Below are 27,472 nucleotides of genomic sequence, written 5' to 3'. Positions count from 1 at the left end.
AGTCAGGATTCAGAAGACACTATTCGTGTGAAACAGCACTACAAACAGTTGTGCATGAATGGAAATTAGATATAAGTGAGGGTAATATGGTAGGGGTTATTTTCATGGATTTAAAGCGAGCTTTTGAGACTATAGATAAAGAAATATTATTAGAAAAATTATATCAGTATGGAATCAGAGGAAAGGCTCTGGAATGGTACCGTTCTCATATGCAAAATAGAATACAGCAGGTAAAGTTCAACGATGAATGGTCGAAACTGATAAATACGGTATATGGGGTGCCACAAGAGTCCGTGTTAGGACCTATATTGTTTATTTTGTATATAAACGACATAATTGCAATATGCCCAGAAGATTGCACAATTAAAATGTTTGCAGATGATACTTTAATTTATGTGAGTGGAGAAAGTAGTGTGGAACTCAAAAGGAAAATGAACATGGCTATAAGTGTAGTGGAAAAATGGATGAATAGAAATAAATTGAAGATGAACTCAACGAAAACAAAATATATGATTCTCAGGAGTATACGGAAAGAAGTGAGAGGGAATATTGCAGTATGGTGCCTAGATGGTACCGAACTGCAACAAGTGGAAACTATGAAATAATTGGGAATAATTATTGATAATAAATTACGATTTAGTGACCACTGCGAATACATCCTGAAAAAGATTGGGAAAAAATAAGTTTCTTAAATAGAGTAGGTCAGTACTTGTCAGCATATACCCGTTGTATGGTATATATAGCAAGTATTGCCCCGCATTTCGAATATTGTGCAACACTGCTAATCGGTATGGGGGAAACTGAGTTGAATAAACTGCAGATATCGCAAAATCGGGCGATGAGAGTCATATTACAATGCGACAGGTATATAAAGGTGGATGACATGCGACAAGTATACATGTGACAATGTATACATGTATATACAAAAGTATACATGTGACATGTATATTTATTTTCAAAGCTGTAAGAAACTTACTACCTAGACAAATAAAAAGCAAACTGCATATTGTTGGAATGAATACCGATAGAATCACACGGCCGACTGGTAACATTGCGATACGTTTCCGTAAAACGCGGAGTGCACAAAAAAGTTTATTTTATGAAGGGATAAAAATGTATAACACGTTACCCATTGATGTTAAAAATTGTGAGCGACCAGTGCAATTTAAGCATATGGTGAAGGAATTCATTGTATCTACAGTAAAATAAGACCCCTTGGGAAAAAAAGGTTGGGACAAGTACATTGATGGTCCCTTGTTTCTGGATGACATAGAAAAAAGATTCAGAACCAGGAAAAAAATTCTATCGAAATAATAAACGAAAAATTGAAAAGTTCAAAAAAATTCAACAATAAAAAACAATCGAAAAAAATTCTGTAAAGAAAAATAAAAATTTTCAAAAAAATTCATAAATATTGAACAAATTGAAAAATGTACTATCCAAGTTACATGCAGAATAAAAATGTATGATATCAATTAGAGGCCAAGTTTTTATTGATAATTTGGAATATTTATTGAACAAATCGGAAACTTTAATTGGAACTCATGATAATTATTTTCAAGAAAAAAGTTAATGAAAAAAAGTCATAACGGAAGTTACGTGCAGTACTAAAATGTATTATATCAATTCGAGGTCAAGTATTTATCGGTTATTCGAAATATAATCTCCGGCGACAAATGAGCGTTGAGAATCTTTGTCGGGCTCACAACGTTTTATCAAAATTACTAAAAAATTAATGGAAATGAAATCATTAAAAATTCACATGAAAGTCATTCGTTACTTCAACAAGGTACACACTTTAAAGAATCGATTCCCCTCCGATTTTCAAGATCCCCTGGTATTATTCACAACATTCAACTTCGACTGGATCGGTACAAATTATGTTCAAATACGTCTTAAACGTACTTGTCCGGCCCATCACTTTTTATTCAAATTGCTCATTCGAAAACAAATCAAAAACAAAGTTAATGCATGTGTTAATATTAAGGAACAGTAATTCCCGAGAAAATAATTTTCCTTCGAATTGCTCTTGTCAAAATGAAACGAAAATGAAAGATAAAGTTGATTAATCTATTTATATCATATAAAGTCAGAATTCACAACAAAATAATTTTTCTCCAAATTCCAGGAATCCACGTGTCGTACTCGACTAGTGGTATTTATAAAAATGTGTACGTGACTTTAGAAAAAAAAACATTGCATGGCTGAGTAGGTTCGAAAATTTCTTGTAATGTGCCTGATTATTTCTCATTTTCATTGGTTCTTACCGAATGGTATGTGTTCACTAAAGAAAATGAGAAGTGGATATTGCTATACGAACTTGCGAACAATCAAGTTCAAATTACTTAGAGATATTATTTTTATGTCAATCGATTTTATTATATTTGTCATTTTAGAGCAGCCCTGATTTGTTTTCGAATGAGCAATTTGAATAAAAAGTGATGGGCCGGACAAGTACGTTTAAGACGTATTTGAACATAATTTGTACCGATCCAATCGAAGTTGAATGTTGTGAATAATACCAGGGGATCTTGAAAATCGGAGGGGAATCGATTCTTTAAAGTGTGTACCTTGTTGAAGTAACGAATGACTTTCATGTGAATTTTTAATGATTTCATTTCCATTAATTTTTTAGTAATTTTGATAAAACGTTGTGAGCCCGACAAAGATTCTCAACGCTCATTTGTCGCCGGAGATTATATTTCGAATAACCGATAAATACTTGACCTCGAATTGATATAATACATTTTAGTACTGCACGTAACTTCCGTTATGACTTTTTTTCATTAACTTTTTTCTTGAAAATAATTATCATGAGTTCCAATTAAAGTTTCCGATTTGTTCAATAAATATTCCAAATTATCAATAAAAACTTGGCCTCTAATTGATATCATACATTTTTATACTGCATGTAACTTGGATAGTACATTTTTCAATTTGTTCAATATTTATGAATTTTTTTGAAAATTTTCATTTTTCTTTACAGAATTTTTTTCGATTGTTTTTTATTGTTGAATTTTTTTGAACTTTTCAATTTTTCGTTTATTATTTCGATAGAATTTTTTTCCTGGTTCTGAATCTTTTTTCTATGTCATCCAGAAACAAGGGACCATCAATGTACTTGTCCCAACCTTTTTTTCCCAAGGGGAAGTTTATGGTTTGATATCACGCCTTTTTTCTCAAAAGTTCCTCATTTATGTTATGACGGTTATAGGATTTTTGTTTAAATTTCTATGAATTATTTGCTTACAAGGAAACATAGGGAGGTCGACCCCTCCGATTTTGATCTAATTTATATATGTTGTAGTACATCGAAAACTAAGAGACACGTATTTTTTCTTATCGGCCCATAAACGGTTTAACGGGGTGAAAACAACCCCCGAAGATGGGCACCTCACGGGGTGGTTTCTCAGTTTTGCATATAAGCGTTGTATGTATTCGAATGAAACCAACGCTAAAATATTTATATTGATAAAAGTAGTAAGGCTACGCCGGTTCTGGCTCAAATGGTGGCGAGGGGGGAGCGGTGTGCGGGGAAGCGCCAGGGCCAGAGGGGGGCAGCGAAGGGGGAAGCCGCGCGCCGTAAGGCCGTGTGTGTGTGTCGCACACGTTCTCGCGGCCCTTGAAAAAGAAGGAGAGATAGAGCCGATAGTGAGTGTGAGAGAGATGGAATGAGAAAAATCGTGTGTGACATTTAATTAATTTATGGCCAGTGCGTTACGGATTTGTGTTCGCCTCGGATGCAGATAAGGGAGGGGAGGGGGGGGGGGGCATAACGAAGGGTCTGCCGTTGGAGAGAGAGGTGTGAGAGAGATAGAATGACCGTAGAGAGCAAAAGCATGAGAGAGACGGAGTGAACGAGAAAAAAATATTCTCTAAGAGTTTTGAACTCTGGGTGTATGTCGAGATGAAAACATTCAGTTTGGAATGCCATTGATTCGTCATCGCTCATGTGCGGGCCGGATAGGGAAGGATCTGCAGCAAAATTATTCTACAATAATTCTATAAGAGATCTCAAGATTTTTTCGACATTTTGTCGTTATTTTTTCAAGACTTCAATATGAAAAGTATTCTCAAGATGGATAGATGTGCGAGTATGTATGCGATCCATCCGTTGAAAGAACATTGGATGCTGACTAAAAATGAACTCGAATCAATTCCTAAGATTCTGCTCATAAAATATTATGGTAAATTCATTCCATCGCTATGGGATCGATTACCTGAACATTTGAAGAGTGATAGTGAAGTTCAGTCTTATCAATATTGTCACGATCATTTTAATCCACCGTGGATGTCGACTCATATTGATGCTCTAGGACCAATACGTCGAGAGTGTGAAAAATGTTGGATCATGGAACAACTAGTGAATATTTATGCAATTTATTGTATACGGAGCCCTCGTGAAATGACGGCGGAAGAACTCCTCATTATATCGCCATCAACGTTCAAGAAATATTTCAGTGACTTTACGGATGTTTTGTGGGAGCGTTTGCCATATTACTACAAATCCGACGTTGAAATTCAATCCTTGCGTCGATGCCATGATCATTGGAATACGTCTTCGATGGAAGATCACATTGATGCTCCGGCCCCTCTACGGAAAAATTGTAGAAAATGTCGGGAGAGGGAGGACATGCATGAGGTAGAGGGGGAATAACCCTAAAAATTCAAGAGAAATCGAGAGCAACGTCGTCGTCAGTCAGCTGCTGCATTAGTTCGAGAGCAGACGAGAAAAAAAATCACTCTTCAAAAATGGAGTTTACATCTTTGAACAAAGTTGCCACGCTGGAAAACAACATACCAACGAAGAAGCTGATTGAACTTGAGGTCGGGACTGATCATCCAATTCATCATATTCGATCGGTGATAACGAAATTTGGAAAACGATACATCGCCAACATTGGAGGTCAATTCATGGTTTTTCTACCGGGGAGACTTTCTGAGGCTTTCGACCAAGACGAGGATGAATTCAAAAAGCTGTTGGAGGCGGCTCAAGCGAGAGAACTCTACATGGAAACGTTTGCCGACAAGTGGAGTAAAATTTTGTTCAAACATATTCCAAAATCTTCGTGAAGAGAAAAAAATGTATAATTGTGATCATTATTGAAAAATCATACTAATAATAGTAATAATAATATGAAATATTGTAGACTGATTGGAGGAGGAAGAGGAGGAGGAGGAGGAGGAGGAGGAGGAGGAGGAGGAGGAGGAGGAAGGCTTGCAATAAAAATATGGAAAAAGTCTCATCGTAGAAATGTTTTGTTTATTTGAAAATCCCTCGTTTACACAATGCTAGATATACATATAACCAACTTCTGAGCGATTTCACATTCGCATTCGCACAATTGTATTTCGGATTGCTATGGTGATGGTGAGGACAATCGAGGCGACTTTTCGGCAACTTCTGCAACGATGGGCAGTCCAGAGTCTCCATATCGATAATTTCCGATGACAGATCCAAGAAATTCTTCAGCCACAAAGACTTTTCGCTCCCTTTCACGTATATAGCACGAGCTCGTTGTAAGATTGTTTGAATGATTATTTTCGCTGTTTTGTATGGTAGACCCTCATAGTCCCATGAAATCCCGTGAACATTTCGTTCCAACCACTTGTTTGTTATTTTATATCGACCGGGTAGCGCGTCCCAAGTATATGGTGATTTGAAGAACAGCGTTAGAGGTTTATAAATTTTGTCGTTGGCTCGAATAATTGATATTTCTTTCGGGATAAATTCATTGCGTGAGCCCTTAAAACCCTGGAGATCAACGATAAAGTCCATCTTGACTGACGATTATTAAAATCATCACCATGACTTTATACCAATTTTTTCACCCCACCACTCACAGGATTGTATTCAACGATGCGATCGTGTAGAATGAGACAGTATGCGCATGTTTGAGCAGGAATATTTGTGCTTGTTTCAAATTCAAGGCGTACATCAACAGGCCCAGACTTGAGAGAATCGTTCTGCTTCGAGCAGTCAACCACAATGAGAGTAGCATATTTGAGAAAATCCGTTTTTGTAAGCCATGGTTCGGCCTCCTTATTGTAGTACATCGGTTGAAAGTTTGTATACATATCGTATAGTACTGCATACTGATTTTGCTGTATATTCAAATTCATGTTACCATAGGGATAACATTGTGAATTTAAGTATAATTTTGCATCGGTAACATTGCAATGATCAAAATTGCTCGCATTTTGCCTTTTAACGCTCTTTCGTCCTGATTGGAATGCCAGGATCACATATCGAGGTTTTTCCAGCTGTGTGGATGTCTTGACAGACCACACATGTTTCGATGTCGCTGGTAACATTGGATATTCATACAATTCCCACGTACGAAAACTCATTGGAATTGAAGTATCTTTGGCGATGAATTTCAACAGTTGAATTTTCCGTTTATCTGCCACGGTGACGTATGGAACGAGCCATTCAATTTTTCGTAGTGTAATTTTATAATCTTCAGCGGCTGCTTGAACTATTGCATTATCATCGGAACATGATCTAGTCAAGATCAATTCGTGTTTTGCATTCACCAGCACTTTTCGATAATCTTCAGCAAATCCCAGCAGCATGCTCAGTGGTATGCATACGTCAAAGTTGCCTGCTACGTCTACAATTTGTTTAGTCTCCTTAACATCGAGCCAACCGGTGTTCTCAAGCATTGCACTTCTCGCCGACGAATGAGATGTATATCCTATGATGAGAGATGTGATTCCCACATTTTTATTACGATCAATTTCAACTGCGTTAAGTTCATAACGCACCTCCTCGAATAAATGACAAATGGCATTGTTGACGAGGCTCGTTGCAGCTAACGCTGCACCATCCGCCTTTGTCAGTTTACCGCAAATGTGAATTGAACTTTTGCTCGGTAAAATTGATAAATCTTGATGTTGGATTGAAATACGTATTTCATCACTATTGTTGTATGTTGACGATGCGTATGGTTGATGAGCATGAACCTCATAATTTATGATGGATTCGTCAAACATGACGGGTGTCTGGATGTTTATGATTTCTTCCTCCATCGCAAGCAGCAAATGCACAACATATAATTTCTCACACGGCAACTCCACGAATTTTGAGACCCAAACTCTTTAATAATAGAAGGTTTTGAGGTGTTAACGCTTTCAGCGTCGTTCGACGACTGGTGGTTTCGTGATCCCATGTTGGCTTATTAATATTGCCAATACGGTGATTGTAAATTATCCCCATCAAGATTTTATATGAAGTCTTATGGTGATTACTTCGCCGCGAAAATTTATCAAATCTCCGTCCTGATCAACAATACGAAGTTGTATATTGTCAATTCGCCGATTTGTGATTGGTAGATAAATAACACTCGATGGTACTTCGATGATTTTATAGCCAGCCGGTACAGATGGAAAAAATTCATGAATTGTGTGAACTTTTCGTCCGTTGATGTATGCACCAGTTGTTATGTTACACTCGATTCGGATGGCGTTCACTTTGATAATGGATACCGGCAAATCAGACACGTGTCTTTTATTGGGTTCCAATCGACGCGATGTAAAACCCAAAAGAGGTCCAATAGAATTGTTCGATGTAAAATCAATCGATTGATTACACTCAATTTCACTACGTAGCGTATAATTATTCGGCTTAAGCTGAATTTGTATGTTTGTCAACTGAGCTTTCAAATATTTTTCAATATCTTCAATTTCATAGCTGCCCGTTGGAATGGTCAACACTTGCGTTCCAACATGAAATTCATTGCAACCAATGTCAATATTTGGAATTGAATTGAACGTGAGCAGCTCGACGAGTCCAAGAGTATAATTTTTGTCGGGCGATAGTTCGATGGGTGGAAAAAATTGTGCTTCGAGTATGGAGGATGCGCCAGTGATGGTAATGGTTAAACTATCATCCATGATGCTCGCAACTTTAGAACTAAACACATAGCTCCATAGTCTTTATTTATATAGTTTATAATTGTCTCGCCGATTCAGTTGATTACACAAAAATTTTAAACATAAATGTCCACATATTATCGTGTCATATTCTTGATATTTTTTATAATTAAACATTAAAGTATTTCATGAGTTCGGGTGGAGGTGGAAGATTGCCAAAGCTGTCAAAGTATGTGACTCCTCGGCCAGATTTTTTATAAGCAACCCAGTGTGTACCAGGTCTCACATTATCATCCAAATTAACGATTGCTGATTCTTGCTCGAGTGGTCCGTCCGCAGGTAAAGTGTCACGCATGAAAACACCGCGAAAGTTACGAATTTTCATGGCTCCCGCATACTTTAGCAGATCGATGTCGGTGAGTGGTTGATGCGGTAGCGTGATTATACGTTTTTTGACCCGAGGTAAAGACCCAAACCCTGTTTGTATGGTTTCAGGGGTAAACCTTTACCCAAAGCGATGGCCTCGAGTGTTCGATTGTGACGCTTACGTTCGTCCAATTCCTTTTTAGCCGCTTGAGCAGCATTTACAGCGTTGACTATTGCAGCACTGCCACCCGACAATGCTCCAACAGCGCTAAGACCGGCAAAGATGGGTACGAGGAAGGGTAATAAACCGCCGGTTTTTTGAGGAACAGGTAGAATCCTAGGCGTGCGTACTTTAACGCCCTTTACACCAGCTCGCGCACCTTTCAGTGCAGACATTACGACTTTACGAGAATCATCACTACGTATCATTGCTTTCTTCGCAGCACCGATAATCTTTTTCAGGCAAACACTTTTCGGGCGTTTCATACCCAATTCAAATTTCCTCTTAGTCTTCATAATGTTCGTCACAGCCCAAGCACTTGCTCTTTCACCGAGACTCGCGTCTTTCAAGGTTACACGCTTCCAAGCTTGTTCAGCCAAAACTTTATCCGCCAAATGTCTTGCTTCCAAATTGTCGCGATTTTTCGAATATGCGATATCGTGCTGTTTGCAAGCTGCGTCCAGCGGATTTATACCTGGATCACCACGAGCAAGACGTTTGGCCAATTTTGTGCCAGGTCCACAATATTGATAGCCTGGTAGATGCAATTCCACCGGGAGATTGTTAATTAGACTGTAGACAAGACCTTTGCCATGCACAATCATTACCACGCGGTGGTCGCAACACGACTGATCAGTATTATATTATAAAGTCGCATTTATATGATTTTTTCAATCAGTAGCATGCGCAATGAAGATGAAGAAACAAGGTGGTCAACTTCCCGTAATAAATTTCGATGAACTCGTAGGTGATGCAAAGAAAGTGAAGCGTCATGGGGACATACTACCTAGTAGCATTCGTGCCGTGTTTTGTGGACCATCGAATTGTGGAAAAACGAATGCTCTACTTACGCTCTTGATACATCCAAACGGTTTGAGATTCGAGAACATTTATCTCTACTCGAAATCGTTGAAACAGCCGAAATATCGACTTTTCGAGCAAATGCTCAAACCCGTGAAAGGAGTGGAATTCTTCCCATTTAACGAGCATGAATAAGTTGTGGCCCCCAGTGAAGCTCGACCAAACTCAATATTTATCTTTGATAATATAGCATGCGAAAAGCAGGATAATGTGAGAGCATTTTTTTCCATGGGGAGACATGAGATTGTGGACGGTTTTTATCTATGTCAAACGTATACCCGTATCCCGAAACATCTTGTGAGAGATAATGCAAATTTTGTTGTACTATTCAAGCAAGACGATATGAATCTAAAACATGTGTATAATGACCATGTGAATATTGATATGACTTATGCGTGCTTCAAAAACATGTTTATAAAGTGTTGGAAGTCGGACAAGTATGGATTCCAAGTATGGCAGTCAGTTGTTTGTGAAATGGCTAGGTTTCGACAATACACACAATAGTTGGATAAGTAAGGATGATTTGTAAACAATAAAGATGAAAAATTCAAAGTCTGGTTTATTTTAACGACCTTTCCCCCACGAACAGCAGATTCGAAGGAAAAGGAATGACAGAGATTCACAAAAAATTTTATTTTACATCAATTACAAATGTACAAGTTTTTGAGGAAAATTCCTCTCTTACAGAATTTTCTTATTTCGTATAAATGTCCTCACTCTCACAATTTTTTGAGAGAAAACGTTGGGCTCATCAATTCAACAAAGGTTGAACATACATGGAAAAACTAGCTCCCATTTCTCAATATACATTGGAAAATATGAAGAGTGCTGTTGATGCCGGCTTAATTGTTCATGATGTGGATCTTCGGAGGTGGGCCCTACAAGCACAAAAAGACATGGGATTTGAAGACGCTGGGAGTTCAAGGCTTCCGATTGGTGGTTGTTGAAATTTAAGAAAGCTCACCGTATAACATCTCGAAAAATTAACAAATTTGTAACCCGAAAAACTGTAGAGGAAGGAGCAGATTTGCAAAGAGATGCAGATAACTTCGTTAATGAAATTAAATCTCTTCTTGAACAATATGGTTTACAAAACATATACAATTCAGACCAAAGTGGGTTTCAATTAGAAATGCATTCAGGACGAACATTGGCAGTAGAAGGCACAAAACAAATCGAATGCCTTGTGCAGTCAGTGTCTTCGACAACTCACAGCTACACTATACAGCCCACAATATCTGCAGAGGGAAAATTACTATCGCCACTTTTCATTGTTTTGAAAGAACCTTCCGGAACATTTGGACCAATTATAGAGACGACCTTATTCAAACCAAGTAATATCTTTTTGACTGCTTCCAAGTCAGGAAAATTCACTTCAGGTATTTGTATACCCTACCTTCTTTTGTATTTTCAGCTATAAGAAAAAAAAATTGTATCAAAATTTGTCAATCCTACATATGCAAAGAAAAATTAAAACAAACGTTATCTTGAATTTTGCAGATCACTTTAAGATGTGGCTGGAAAAGGTCTTTTTCCCTAACATCGGTTCAAAAAGCGTACTTTTGATAGATTCATGGAGTGGACATTGCACACAAGTAGTCAGGCAGGTTACACCGATTGGAAAAAGCATCAAAACAATGATCATACCAAAAGGTACAACCGGAAGGAGTCAACCACTCGATGTATATGGATTCAGAATATGGAAGAATTTTGTTCGACATTTTTCAGACGCTGTCTTGTTACTCGATTATGATCTCAAACTACCTTTAAGAAATAATATAACCAAATTGCAATCTTTATCTCATAATCAGTTATCTTCTCCAAGGTATCAAAATTTGTTTCGATATGCTTGGTACAAAAGGGGTTTACAAGCGATAAAACTGAAGAATTTGTCAACCCTGTCAAATTTTCTTTCGGACAATCATCGAGACCTCAATGTGATGTTCAAGGTTGTGAGAAATTGGCAATAATAAGATGTTCGTGGTGTAAGAAATTACTTTGCTTACAACACTTTTTTGATGAATACCATTACTGCACGGACTATAAAAACTAATAATAATCTGAAAACTATATTAACGTATTATGATGGTAGTTGAATGTAGTATAAGTAGTACAAGTGGTTGTGCTACCGTACAACAATATAATTAAGAATAAAAATGTTTTTATAATGATATAAGGGATTACGACGAAAGGGGTGATTTACCCCCTTAAAAGCGAATTTTTCCGAAAAACCCCGAAACACGTATCGACTAATTTTTCGACCTCTACAAAATGCAGATGGTACCGTTCGAATCTGAAGAACAGTTTTTATGGTACAGAATAAAATTTTCAAATTAGAGGTTGTTCGCCCCTTAAAAACCCTTTCCCCTAAAAAGTCTTGGGCGCGTTTTCGATGATTTATCAATATAAATATTTTAGCGTTGGTTTCATTCGAATACATAATGCGCTTATATGCAAAACTGAGAAACCACCCCGTGAGGTGCCCATCTTCGGGGGTTGTTTTCACCCCGTTAAACCGTTTATGGGCCGATAAGAAAAAATACGTGTCTCTTAGTTTTCGATGTACTACAACATATATAAATTAGATAAAAATCGGAGGGGTCGATCTCGGTATGTTTCCTTGTAAGGCAAATAAACGCTTATCATCATCATCATCTCTCTGATTGTATCATCAAACTTGTCGATGTTTGTTATTGGAGAATATATAATAAAATAACCCAAAACAGCAATGACGAAGGAGAGCGAGGGACTACAAAAATATAGAAAAGAAGTATAATCGCATTCCCTGTAAACGCATGACAGACTATTCGAAAGTGCTTGATTACAAAATTGCTATTGGCAAATCGAAACTGAGGAAATCCATATTTTTTTCGTTTTTTGGTTTTTTTTTTTCATTCATAAAAAAGACTAAATTGATAATCACAAAGAGTTTTCATTTCGATTCCAACAAACTAAAATTTGAGTTCGAAATAAAATATGTCCGCGTGTGTGTATGTGTGTGTATGTAAATACCTGAAACAACTTGAATGTATAATGAAACGATTTTTATTTTCAAAAAAACTTACCCCTAGGAAAAAAAAGGTTGGGACAAGTACATTGATGATGCCTAGTTTGCTGATAATTACATCCATAAAAAAAATCTGAAATTTTTTTTTTTTAATTGTCAAAAAAATTATTTTATAAAAAAAAATATAAAACAATTCGAAAAAAATGTCACAAAATTGGAATAAACATTATCTGTAAAAAAACTAATCTGTATCTATTTTTTAAAGTGTCAAAAGAATCAAATAACAAGTAAAAAATAAAAAACCGAAAAATCGCGCTTGAAATCATTTTGGAAACCGATGCCTCATTCTTCTTATTTGATTCGAACAGCTAAATCAATTGAAAAAAATTCCATCCAATTTACGTGCAGCATTAAAATTTATTATATCAATTCGAGGTCAAGTATTTTCTAATGAATTGAAAAAAGTTACCACTTGAGTTACGTGCAGCACTAAAATTTATGATATCAATCGAAGGACAAGTAATTTATGAGTAACTCCAAATTTCAACATTATGGAATTGTTCAGAAAAGCTTTTAAATCCAAAATAATCACATGCAAGCTAGTCATATGTTACTCTATGGTGGCAGAGACTTATAAGAAAATCGATTCTTTTCAGACTTTCAGGAGCTTTTGATATTATTCACAATATTCGACGTCGATTGGATCGATACAAATTATGTTTAAATATGAGTTAAAAGTACTTGTCCGGCCCATCACTATTCATTCAAATAAAAATCAATGTAAAAAATACGAAATTGTACGACAGCATCCGATTAAAAATTTATTGAAATGCGATTTATTATTAGTTTAATGTTCTTAATAATAGTATAGGTTCGTTATGCCGAATGAAATTCGTTCGCTGGAAAAAGTGAGAAGTAAAAATTGCCGTTATTCCAATACCAACTGGGGAGTTATTTTTGGAAGCTTGAACATATTTAATGTGCAAAATGTTTTTTATTTATCGATGCACAATAACGTCCCTTGTGTAGTACAGGACAATTCGTTTCCATTCTTATTCAATTAGTGCATTTCATAAGTATTGTTGTCTACATTTGTGTTTGTCTACCGCATTCCGAAGATTCAACTTTTCATATTATCAGCAAAAAAAGCATCCAAAGATTTTTTGGAACAAGTTTCAAAATTTATTACTCGACAGACCAGGTGGAAAAAGAATAACTACACTTATATCAAGACCAGAAATTGTATTGAGAATCTGATGTACAAAATGTGCGATTGATGATCATAGTTGGAAACCTCTTGAATCACGTTACCACAGTCAGCATGAAGAAGTAGTAGAAAATCAGAGGACACATCTCAGGCAACGAATTAATAATATGTATCGATGCGCTGCAAACCAATGGAGTCAAAACAAGGATCGGAAAGAGCAGAGCCAAACTCAATAGGAAGCATGGTATGGGAATATTGAAAAATAATGATGACACAAGAAATCAATTAGAAAACATTTATTCGATTGGAGTTTCTCACATTATATACTAACAGTTCCGTGTGTTCTTGTTTTATTAATTATTTCTCAACCATATCATTTCAGATCAAAAAGAAAATTTGAGGTTATAGGTTGACGCACGTTTTTCCTCACAACTTTGAACTTTTAGAACTCTTTTCGATTAACTGATTTGACTTATCAAGTTTATATTATTTACCAACTATGCGAACGTTCGTTACATTTGTCGCGCACTTCGTAACGTTAAACGCCGGCTGATTCGTTACCACACAACTATCAAAGGGAACCGTATACATAATCTAATTTCACACATGACATATAACCACGCTATAACTGACGATATGTTTACGCTGGACAATATCCCTTGCACACTGGTTTAATCGAAGGAATTAATACTTATTTCCAATCGAACGAAATAATAAAATCTACATCACCCACTTTTTTAAAACACACTAATTAATTCACTAAAAACTGGTTTTCTTAATATTATGACACCACATCACTATTTTTACTAAAATAATAAATATTATACACTCCACTAAACAACGAACATTTTTTAAAATTAAATTTAGACCGCACTTTGTTATGTCGAAACTACGTTTGTTCATGATGCTATCAAAAACTGACAGATGGTTGTACATATATACGTTGACGAAGTCTGAGCGTGGTTACGTTCATGGATTCTGACCGTGGACACGTTTATGGAGTCTAAACGTGGTCGGTCAGATGGAGTGAGCCAATCAGAATGCGTTGAGATACAACTCTACTACCACTAACTCACGTCAAAACGCATATACGTATACGTCGAACTCGTAATGTGTCAGTAACTTTTGCATAATCTTGAGCCCGTGCAAAGATTTTTCTCAGCAATTACGCCACCGATCATGCTGATTGTGGGTGGAATCGAAAGAGAATTTATTAATTAATCTCCAGTTCAATCTTCTAAGCCTCAGATGACTCAGGAGTTTCGTAATTGAACAAAATGACATGCCAATTTTACCCCCACCACCGCGAATCGTTTTATTCAGAGAAAAGATAGTCTCGGCGAGCTCGGGCCAGCAGACGACAGGGCTGTCACTGTACTTGTCCAGAGACTCTACCGAGTCTCTTAATCGGCGAGCTCGGGCCAGCAGACGACAGGGCTGTCAACGTACTTGTCCCGAGACTCTACCGAGTCTCTTGATAAGTTTCTATTTTGAACGATTTACGAAAACAAAATAAAACTCAAATATCGAGAGTCGCTTCGACAATTTCCCGCCCAGAATGCAAACAAAGCTGACTCAAGCCTTGCCATATTCTTATTCATATCAAGAATCGCTATAGCGGCTCGTAGCCAAGTATTCTTAAAAAAGCCAGTTCGCTCAGCCTAATGCTTGAGAGATATCCGAAAAACGAAAAAAACTGTGTTTTGTGATGATGTCAGATTAAGCCACCCACTCAAGATGAAGAAGCTAAAACTGACTTTATATTACTCCAGAAGTTTAGTTGCTGTTTGATTGTTGATCTGTCACTATCGTGTCCGCTATTGTGAATAACGTATTGTCATTAACATGTCTATCAACCCAATGAACGTAATAAGACTGTTGCTTCTTATATTTGAAGTAATGAACATTCCTGACAGTCCTGTTAACAATAATGAAGTAGAATTGAAAGAAAGTTTCGAGAGATTTCTGAAGGCTTCTATGGCAGAGTTCAATCGGTTAGAAATCGTGGAAGATACGACATTAGATCTTCAAGAACCGTTTAAAGATGTCATAGTAGAACCTGTCGAAGATAATGACATCGAATGGGGTTTTAGAGAATCTTCATTAAGCCTTGATACGTGTACTGACGATGAAGAAGATTTGAGCCATGAGTACAAACAAACAGCGGTAGAATTTTGGAGAAGTGCTAAAACGAAACGAAATAGGAAAATAGAAACAGTATAAAAGAGTTTCAAACTTGTCAAGTCGGCGCGCCAGTTGAGACGCTGGGCTCATCAACTGAATAAAGGCGGTCCTCACAAGGAGAAATTGTCGCGTATTTCTGAATATACAATTAATAATTTCAAAAGCGCCATAGACGCAGGACTCATTGTGCACGATATCGATCTGCAAAGGTGAGCGTTACAGGCGAAAAAATTTATCAGACACGAAGATGTGCGTTTCAGCGCATCCCCTACATGGATTAAAAAATTTTTAAAAGTGCATCGAATAACAAGTAGAAAAGTTAATAGATTTGTAACGAGAAAGACCCTCGAATCCAAGAAAGAATTACAAAACCTTGCTCATAAATTCGTGTCTGAAGTTCACTTAAAAATTAAGGAATATGGCTTGAAAAACATTTATAATTCCGATCAAAGTGGATTCCAATTAGAAATACATTCAAGACGAACTTTAGCAGATGAAGGTACAAAACGAGTGGAATGCCCCGTACAATCCGTTTCAGTGACCACTCATAGTTATACCATACAGCCAACAATTTCCGCGGAAGGAAAATTGCTGTCACCACTTCTTATAATTTTGAAAGAGGCTTCTGGACAGTTGGGACCGATCGTAGAGCAAACCATTTTTCAACCTTCCAATGTCTTCATAAGTGTATCGAAATCTGGCAAGGCACCATCAGGTACGATGTACATATATGATACTTTGATTGTGAAAAATAGATCTGCTACTTATATTAAATGCATTTGTTTACAGAACATTTCAAAACATGGCTTCAAGAAGTGTTTTTCCCAAACGTCGGTGAGAAAAGTGTCCTTTTGGTTGACTCTTGGAGTGGACATTGTCCCAGAGTTGTCGACGAAGCTACACCGCATAGTAAAGAGATTGTTACAATGATTATACCAAAAGGGAGGACGGGAAATATTCAGCCCCTCGATGTTTTCTTCTTTAGAATTTGGAAAAATTATGTCAGACATTCTTCCGACAGTGTCATGTTACTCGATTATGATTTGAATCTACATTTACGAAATAATATAATCAAACTGCAGTCTCTAGTACATAATCAATTATCATCTCCGAGGTACAAAAATTTATTTCGATATACCTGGTTCAAAAGTGGGTATATTGAAGAACGACCTGAGCATTTCGAAAACCCCATTGAATTTGCTTTCGGTATGTCATCCCAAACTCAGTGTGAAATGAAAGGGTGTACAAATGTAGCGGTAATAAGATGTTCATGGTGTAAAAAGTCCTTGTGTTTCAAACATTTTTTCGAAGAATATCATTGCTGTTCAAATTATGATCAATAAATGAATGTAAGAATGACAATTGAGATGGAAATACGAACTGAAACTTATTATTCCTATATGAAAATTCTATCGTCTGTGCTAAATGATATGTTTGGCTTAATCTGACATCATCACAAAAACAGATCTTTTTTGTTTTTCGGATATCTCTCAAGCATTAGGCTGAGCGAGCTGGCTTTTTTAAGAATACTTGGCTACGAGCCGCTATAGCGGTTCTTGATATGAATAAAAATATGGCAAGGCTTGAGTCAGCTTTGTTTGCATTCTGGGCGGAAAATTGTCGATGCGACTCTCGATATTTGAGTTTTATTTTGTTTTCGTAAATCGTTCAAAATAGAAACTTATACAAATAGAACGAAAACTAACACTTCTCACATAAAGCATGTCAAAGTATTTGATTCTCTATACGATTATGATGTCAGCCAATGAATATGTGAAATAAATATTATTTAACATATAAGTCGATACGCAATGATAAACGAACCATATGAATTGAATGTAAACATTTCGATGTGCAAAGTGAAATTCAAGATTTTAGGACTGGATTAACCCCTTAATTTTTTTGATCCGAGGAAAACCAAAAAACACGTCCATTTTATTTTTTTTTGCTCTGCAAAATAGCGTCTCTTTTATTAAAATCGGATTGTAAGTTTTTATTATACGAAAAAATTATGAATATTGGTGGGTGGTTCATCCCTTTGCAGTAAGGGTACATAAGAAGTTGGACATGTCATATAGGTTATTTGACATGCAGAACATTTTGCAATGGGTTTTGTTTCGATCGGTTGAGTGCTTCCATATGAAACACTCTATCAGATGCAAAACATGCCCAACTTTGAGGGTTCAGTTCACCCCTTTAAAATCACTTTCGGCCGATAAAAAAAAATACGTGTTTCTCATTTTTTGATAAGCTACATTCTATGAAAAGAATACTAAAATTGGAAGGGGCCAGTGCTCAAAACGAAATTTAACATTTTAAGGGTGTTTTACCCACTTAATTTTTTTGATCTGAGAAAAACCCGAAAACACGTCGATTTTATTTTTTTTTTGCTCTATAAAATGGCGTTTGTTTTATTAAAAACGGATTGTAAGTTTTGTGATACGAAAAATCTGAATATTCGGGGGTGGTTCACCCCTTTACCGTAAGGATGCATAAGAAGTTGGACATGTCATATGGGTTATTTGATATGCCGAACATTTTGTAATTGGTATCGTTTCAATCGGTTGAGTGCTTCTATATGAAACACTCTACCAGACGCAAAACATGCCCAACTTTGAGGGTTGATTTCACCCCTTAAAAATAACTTTCGGCCGATAAAAAAAATACGTGACTCTTATTTTTAGATGGACTATAACATAGACAAAAATTATCAAAATCGGAGGCGGACACTAAAGTACTTTTATTTGTCAGTGAATAAACCCTACATATGTTACTCATCTAGTGTGCATTCCTTGGAACGAACAAAAAATGAATTAACAATAACAGAATATTATCTATATTGTGCCCTAACATGACAAATTTGATTTTCCAATATTCTGTAAAATTTTTTCAAGTTCACAATGCACAAAAAGTAGTCAAATCAAATCATAAGTAACAGCACGAATGCTGTGGAAAAATTGCATACAAGTACATTTATGTTTTATCCCACCTGGACAGTACTCTCAGTGAAACCCCATGTGACACTCGTGTAGTTTAAAACACAAATGCACGATGATTTATAAGAAGTTGTTCGATCTATTCTCTCGAAACTTGCTTCACATGGCCAATTCATTACTGAAGGTTATAAAAAAAAAACCATTCCAAACGTAATGAATAAAAAAAAATGAATCTTCTAAATCTCGGTAATGTATGAAAAACGTTTGATTCAAAGGAACAAAACGTTGTCAAATAAATGCAATAGTGACGAGTACATCGGAAGACAAATGAAAAAAATTCAAAACATAAAGGTATGTAAAAAAAAATTACGAAACCAACTGTAAATAATTTCAACAAAACAATTAAGAAAAGCTTTCACAGATCATGAAAAAACATTATATTAAAAAAAATACAAATCCGTAAATATATCGTAAAGAAAAAAAATTCAAATAGAACGTGAGAAATTCATTCCTATGGGAAGCATACGGAACTTGAGAAAGTTCTAGTTAATCAAAAAAGTTACCATTTGAGTTATGTGCAGCACTAAAATTTATAACATCAATTGGAGAATGAGTATTTTATTAGTATATGATCCACAATTTTTCAGAATATGAAATTATTCTGAGAAGCGTTCAAATCCAAAAAAAATCAGGATGCCCTGGTATTCACAATATTCGACGTCAATTTCGTATCGGTACAAATGATGTCTAGAGTCGCGGCAGCGACTCTGAGACAAGTACATTTATAAGATATGACGAGTTGCTGCCAGAGACTCTTTACCGGAGCGATAGCGTTTCCAATTGTTTTCGAAAATTTTCAAAATTTGTTTCTTCAATAATTAATTAACTATATCATTTCGGAGAATATTATACGTTGACATATTTTTTATTATTTTTTTTCTTTCGATTGTGACCTCTTCGAACTCTGTAGCTTGACGCGTTGAAGAGATATTAATTATTTATTTTTCAATTGCATCAAAAAATGGGTCGGATTTTCGCACACATTTTTGATGTTTATTTGTTTTATATCTAGTGACAAATCTGGTGCCATAATACATTTTATATACCGATATATTTTTTTTCTGGTGCCATTGTTACGTCCGGAAGGGACGAACGATGATGGTTATTATTTCAGATATTATTTCAGATGGTCTATGTTTAGTGCTGCCACCAACCTACGTGAAGCGTAGGATTTCCTGAGATTTTAGATTCGCCTATGGTCCCGTACGGGCCCCGGGGAGAGTTGACGGGAACGCTCAAGGTGTCAATATAAGTCGGACAATTTATTAGTTGTAATTGCAAATTTATTGAACAGTAAGAAAATAGAGAGAAACATAGAACATGAACAGAGAATCGGAACTTACAGTTATCGGTTTCGAGGGGACAATTCTCCCCTCCCTTTTTCCACTCCTGCACACCGCAGCACCGCGCTACAACAGACGCGCGGTGGTTACACACGCTTACACACACACACCGAAGGGAAATAACGAAAGAATATGAAGAAGTGAGAGAAGATTGATAGGGGGTGCACACAAGAGTCTGCAAGACTCGGCAACAGAACGTTCGTGAGGCAAGAGGCAGTGCGTTGCTCACTTCGCGTTATTAACGAAAGTTAGGCTGACGACCTCTGTGCGGTTTCACCTTTATTTCAGGTTTTACTTAACCGCCGCGAGTGGCTAACTTACGGAGTTATCCGTGGGGACGACCGAGTGTCTGAGAAGATCAAACGGAACTAAGGCCGAGAATAACAGCCACGGCGACGATTGCTCGAAAGCGATCGTCGTGGCATGATATTCTCGCGTCGTCAGCACCCCGGTCGCACCCAAGGATATTCCTCCTCGGAACCCGGGTCAGGCGATGCTGAGCCAGCGGATTCCGAGGCCCACAACTCGCGACGGCCCGAGGCGACGCACAGAGGTCGAGCCAAGGTCGCTCTGTTGCCAAGTCTCAAGAGCGTCGTCACGCCCCGCGGATGTGCCCTAACGCACGCGGGACGTGACACCATAATACCAATATATATCTATATATTTTCGTGTCGTATGACGTATGGTGTGTTGTTTATGCTGATAGATGATGTGGTTATAAAGATCGCGAATTTGACAGTTCACCGATATCCCGGTCGGTAGTACAAGTATATACCTATATATTTCTGTTATGATATGACGTATGGTGTGTTATTTCAATGCTAACTAAATGAGGTTATAAAGATCGCGAATGTTACAATTCACCGAAACTGTTCCAATTTTTTCCGGTTCTGTAGAAAATAAATAAAAGCAGTACAATGTTTTAGTGAAAGTGGTGAGAAAAAAGTGAAGAAGAAAGAAATAAAGACCGAGGAATCCAAGAGTGTTGTGTAATGGAAAAAAAAACGAAAATTGTCAACAACGTTCGGATTGATGGTAAAAAAATTTAGAAAGGTTAGAGATTTTTTCTATATATATCTTGAGATGTAGTCCGGATTCTGAAACATTAGAAATAAAAATCCATGCCTCCGCTCTTTCTCATCAGCTCTCTCTGATTGTATCATCAAACTTGTCGATGTTTGTTATTGCAGAATATCTAAACACGCGGCATCGTCTTGTAATAAAATAACCCAAAACAGGAATGACGGAAAAGAGCCAGGGACTACAAAAATATAGAAAGGCAGAATAATCGCATTGTCTGTAAACGTATAACAGACTATTCGAAAGTGCTTGATTACAAAATTTCTATTGGCAAATCGAAACTGAGGCAATCAGTATTTTTTTCATTTTGCATTGATGGAAATTTTTTCATCAAAAAGACTAAATTGATAATCACGGAGAGTTTTCACTTCAATTCCAACAAAGTAAAATTTAAGTTCGAAATAAAATATGTCCGTATATGTGTGTATTAGGGTGGTCGTTATTTGGGGTCTTTTAAAACAATGCTTAACCCTCGACCATGCGGGTTGAAGTTTTGCGTTTAAAATACATGGAATTTTTCTGCGTCTATGGTCACGGTTTTACTGTGGGCCTCAATACGTTTGGAAAATCTTGAAATTTTCAGAAATTATTTTACAAGCATGTTGCTACACGGAAAAAATTTTCAAAGCTCCTATCCTTAAAATGTTGTATAGCATCATCATACTAACCCATTAATGCGCAAAACGATATTTTTGGACACACAATTTCAAGTACGCAGTTTTGACTGAAAAACAAAAGAAAAATTCTCCAAAATCTGATATAGGGGGTTTTTGAGGGTGCTCTTTCAGAACCTGGCATTTATTTTTTAAAATTAAATCAAAATCTTCATTATTTTTGCGTTTTGAATTGGAAAGTCAAAAATTTTGAACGTTTTTTTCCCTCAAATCGATTTCCGTTACTGTTGCTGCACTCAAATAACCATATTAAGGCCAGCAAAAGTGTTTTCAATGTCTGACCTTTCCGGAACATTGGTTATAACCAGTATTTTTCTCGAAAGACTCAACAAAGAAATGTAACAGAACAAAAAGTGTTGAGAATCATCTAAAGAATACGCCTGATTTTTTTCAAAAATTTTCTAGCTAGTTTTGTATTTTGCAATTTCGATTAATTTTGTAAAATTTTTGAAGTTCTGAAAAGATTCACACGCATTCTTCGGATGATTCTAAACAATTTTTGTTATATAATTTTTTTGTAAAGTTGAAACTTTTTGAAAAAAAAATTATTTTCCATCGAATAATAAATAGGTTCATAATTTTCTTCTTAAAAAGTTTCAACTTGAAAAAAAAAATTATATAACAAAAATTGTTTAGAATCATCCAAAGAATGTGAATCTTTTCAAAGATTTTAAATATTTTAAAAATTTATCGAAATTGAAAAATACAAAAGTAGCTAGAAAATTTTTGAAAAAAATCACACGTATTCTTTAGAAGATTCTCAATACTTTTTGTTCTGGAACATTTCTTTGTTATGTCAAGACTTTCGAGAAAAAAAATCATACAGATTTTCATCATGCTGTTTTGCAAAAGCCGCCATTATGCAAAAACTGAGTAAGAAAAAAGTGTTTATAACCAGTGTTCTGGACTCGTCAGACCTTAAGAACATCTTTGCTGACGATAATATGGTTATTTGAGAGCAGCAACAGTAAGGGAAATCGCTTTGAAAAAAAAAATGTTAGAAAATCTTGACTTTTCAATTAAAAACGAATAAATAATGAAGATTTTGATTTAATTTTACAAAATAAATGCAAGATTCTGAAAGAGCACTCTCAAAAACCCCCTATATCAGATTTTGTTCTTTAGTTAAAACTGCGTACTTGAAATTGTGTGTCCAAAATTGTCGTTTTGCGCATTAATGGGTTCTTATAGTGATGCTATACAACATTTTAAGGGTAGGAGTTTTGAAATTTTTTGAAACAATTTATGGAAATTTCAAGATTTTCCAAATGTATTGAGGCCCACAGTATAATCGTGACCACAAACGCAGAAAAATTCCATGTATTATGAACAGAAAACTTCAACCCCCATGGTCGAGGGTTGAGCATTGTTCTACAAATCTGACAAAATTACAGCATTACTTTTTATGTATTTCGAACCAATTTAGGGGGCGAAAAGGGTAAAATAAATTTGATCCCAAATAACTACCACCCTAGTGAGTATTAAAATACTTAAAACAACTTGCATGCATAATAAAACGATTTTTATTTTCAAAAAAACTGATTCGGCTTGAGGAGGTCACCCCCCATGGCAGCCGCATTTTTTGGGGTTTCCTCGATTTTTTGCGACGAGAAAAAAACACACACTTAAAATTTAAAGAGTTTATTCATTGGTTTCAACTTTCATTCAACTGTATGATAGAATTTTTTAACTCTGATGTCTCGAGTTAATTCCGTGTAAAATTAATCCACAGGATCCCATATGCTTCTCCATGGTGTCCACGATTCCCGGGGGTCCCGTTTATCTGCGATCAAAAAACCGAGGAGCGTTTTGATTTGTAAAGCAGTGGGCTATTGCCTGAACTAAAATCATACAGAAATATCGAAATTGAAGGATTATTGAGCTACGCAACATTTTGAAAAATTGAAATAAAGTTTTTCTAAACGGAAAAATCCTTCAATGTTTAATATTTGTGTATAATTTTAATTCAGGTGATAACCACTGCTTTACTAATCCAAACGCTCCTTGGTTTTTTGATTTCAGATAAACCGATCCCCTGGAATCGTGGAGACTATGAAGAAACATATAGGTTCCTGTGGAGTAGCTTTACACCGAATCTACCAGAGATATCAGAGTTAAAAAATTCTACCATCGAGTTGAAATACCATTGAATAAACCCTTTAAATTTCAAAAGTCTATGTTTTTTTTCTTTGCCGCAAGAAAATTGCGAAAAAACCCTACAAAATTCGGCCGCCATGCGGGGTGACCCCCTATGTTGGATTTAATTATTCCAATCGATCAGTATCGCGTTATCTTGAAAAAAGATTCGAGTGCCTTAGTCATTGAAATCCTGTCGTAATTTAACGACATTGAAATTTATTATTCGTTTTAATACTTTGAGTTTTTAAATAAATTAGCCGTAATTTGATTAAAAAATTTTTGTTTCCTTTTTTTTGATTGATTGACAGGGAATAATTTTAATTAAAAAATTTTTCAATAAATGTCTTTTCGCAAGTACACTCTGATGGGTGATAATATGATCATTACATCTGAACGGTAGCTCAGTGAATAAACCCTACATATATGTTACTCATACATGTAGTGTGCATTTCTTGGTACGAACAAAAAAGGACGTGAGAAATTCATTCTTACGGGAAGCACCCGGGACTTGAGAAAGTTCCAGTGAATCAAAAAAGTTACCATCTGAGTTATGTGCAGCACTACAATTTATGGCATCAATCGGAGGATAAGTATTTTATTAGTATATAATACATAATTTTTCACAATATGAAATTGTTCTGAGAAACGTTCAAATCCAAAACAAAATCGCATCGAAGGTAAAAGTCATTTGTTACTCTATGGTGGCAGAGACTTACTTAGAAGAAAATCGATTCTTCTCAGACTTTCAGGATCCCCTGGTATTCACAATATTCGACGTCGATTTCGTATCGGTACAAATTATGTTTAAATATGTGCTAAAAGTACTTGTCCGGCCCATCACTTTTCATTCAAATAAAAATCAAACTAGACGTTAATTTCTGCGTTATTTTTATGGAACTAGCATTAACGCTGCTACACGCCCACTTGAATTTGGACATCATTCCACATATGCTCGGCGGCAACTATCTCTTCGCAACAATTCATGGCATCGAATAAACAAAACCATTGCAACGGATAGAGGCTTTACATTCCGATATATCGAAAATTTTTTTTTAAGAAAGGGTATATAGTAATACACCAGGGAATCACTTTTCATCGAATTTCAAGAAATGCCCGTGTCGCACTCATTTTTTAATGTTGATTTCAACAAAGTGCAATTGTGTACGTGACCATAAAAAAACGAAATTGTACAGACGAATCTGCTCGAAAATTTATTGAATTGCGATTTATTATCAGCTGAATATCTTCAGTAATAGAATAGATTAGTTGCTATAACGAATAAAATTCGTTTGAAGAAGAAAACGTGTAGTAAAAATTGCCGTCATTTCAATATAAACTGGGGAGTTAATTTGGAAGCTGGACAATGCTTATCGTGCGAAGGATACTTTTTCATAAATACGCAATAATATCTCTTGGATATTACAGAAAAATTTGTTTGCATTTTTTTATAATGAATGCAATTAAGTTAAAATCTCTTGGAGGTAATTTTTTAAATTCCCTCTGTTTCCCTCTGTACGCATAGATGTGATCCATCAGATCTAGAAGAGCCCTGATTTTTATTTGAATGAGCAATTTGAATGAAAAGTGATGGGCCGGACAAGTACTTTTAGCACATATTTAAACATAATTTGTACCGATACGAAATCGACGTCGAATATTGTGAATACCAGGGGATCCTGAAAGTCTGAGAAGAATCGATTTTCTTCTAAGTAAGTCTCTGCCACCATAGAGTAACAAATGACTTTTACCTTCGATGCGATTTTTTTTTGGATTTGAACGTTTCTCAGAACAATTTCATATTGTGAAAAATTATGTATTATATACTAATAAAATACTTATCCTCCGATTGATGCCATAAATTGTAGTGCTGCACATAACTCAGATGGTAACTTTTTTGATTCACTGGAACTTTCTCAAGTCCCGGGTGCTTCCCGTAAGAATGAATTTCTCACGTCCTATTTGATTTTTTTTTTTCCTTTACAATATAATTACAGATTTGTATTTTTTTTAATATAATATTTTTTCATGATTTGTGAAAGCTTTTCTTAATTGTTTTGTTGAAATTATTTACAGTTGGTTTCGTAATTTTTTTTTACATACCATTATGTTTTGAATTTTTCATTCGCCATCCGATGTACTCGTCACTTTTGTATTTATTTGACAACGTTTTGTTCCTTTGAATCAAACGTTTTTCATACATTACCAAGATTTAGAAGATTCATTTTTTTTATTCATTACGTTTGGAATGGTTTTTTTTTATAACCTTCAGTAATGAATTGGCCATTTGAAGCAAGTTTCGAGAGAATAGATCGAACAACTTCTTATAAATCATCGTGCATTTGTGTTTTGAACTACCCGAGTGTCACATGGGGTTTTTCAATTATCTCGGCTATACAAATTTTTTATTTCTTTTATAGTTCTAAATTGGTGAGTGTAAAGAAAATTTTATTGTCAAAAGTTGACATTAAGAAGGAGTTCCAATCATAAAAAAAATTAATGTTCGATTACCCATGGCTCAATTAATGATCCCTAATCATCTCCTAACGACATTGCTGTAAATACTGACTTTCGTTTTTTTTCTAGATAGTTTGAAATTTGTGTTTGTGTTCCAGTGACACCAATGTACAAATATGATAAAAAGTCATTTGAGAGACACTATTAATTACTTTTGATGGCCTGTCGTTCTAACCCGAGCATCAAACATAATGTGAGAACGAAAAAATTGTTGTAACGTTTCTCTTGGTGTCCCAAGCACTTGAATTATCAGAAGAAAGTTCTAAAAATCGCCACAAATATATTGAACTTTACGTAAACAATCATTTTTGTAATATCACTCACGTTCATGATGTTTTCCACAAATAGCAAAATTTACGAAGCAAACCACTACAAAGACAGAAGTATGCTTAAAAAACAGTGGTCCCATGACGATCGTGACTGAATCTGCTCGCACAACAACTGGGTGTAAAATTATGCGAAGGAATGACATACTTCCAGTCGATTATACTTCTTTATATGATAATATTATCGAAATTTTGCGTCATGTAATTTTGTTACGACAGTTGGATCGATTGACATCCGTTCCGAAGTAAGAGGAGTCTTAACAGATACTACGAAATTTCATATACACAAACGTTTCATTGCAGACGGTCGAGAAAATCTGTCTTTATCCACACGCGTGAAATTATTTGAGTAAGCTACATCTGTATCGATTAAGGTTTAGTAAACTTCCCGTCATTCTCGTCAACGTATGTACCGTTTATTTACTTGATCAACATTTTAAATTGATTCAGCGAACAAAGTACATCGATCGGTTCTCCCTCGAGTCACACGAATGACTGCACCAGATACGAAAAAAATCCCATGCTGGCGAACGGTCGAAATAAAAAAAATCAATCAAACATGCAATATAATTGGTCAATCCTGTTCTCGAACAGTGAATAATAGTAATCAAGATATTTCTTGCTGACATGTATGAGGGATTCTCTATCGAACATGCCACTTTTTTTTCGACCATCTCAGA

The 27,472-nt window shown here is 35.8% G+C and overlaps 1 protein-coding gene across 4 annotated transcripts in view; it reads right to left on the bottom strand.

The window, feature by feature from the left end:
* Positions 1-27,041, bottom strand: part of LOC122407504 (laccase-2-like) — a 577,870-nt gene extending 550,829 nt beyond the window's left edge. For 3 of the 4 annotated variants that reach the window (XM_043413765.1, XM_043413764.1, XM_043413766.1), the window contains exon 1: positions 26,791-27,041. In XM_043413765.1, the coding sequence (XP_043269700.1) occupies positions 26,791-26,938 (148 nt within the window). In that variant the 5' untranslated portion in view covers positions 26,939-27,041. The remainder of the gene's footprint in view (positions 1-26,790) is intronic. The other variant, XM_043413763.1, reaches the window with a different exon arrangement.
* Between the last annotated feature and the right edge of the window lie 431 nt (positions 27,042-27,472).

This window comes from Venturia canescens, chromosome 3 (genome assembly GCF_019457755.1).
Source record: "Venturia canescens isolate UGA chromosome 3, ASM1945775v1, whole genome shotgun sequence".
Classification (NCBI taxonomy): domain Eukaryota; kingdom Metazoa; phylum Arthropoda; class Insecta; order Hymenoptera; family Ichneumonidae; genus Venturia; species Venturia canescens.
The sequence above is the reverse complement of the archived record's forward strand: the minus strand, read 5'-3'. Positions and strand labels throughout refer to the sequence as shown.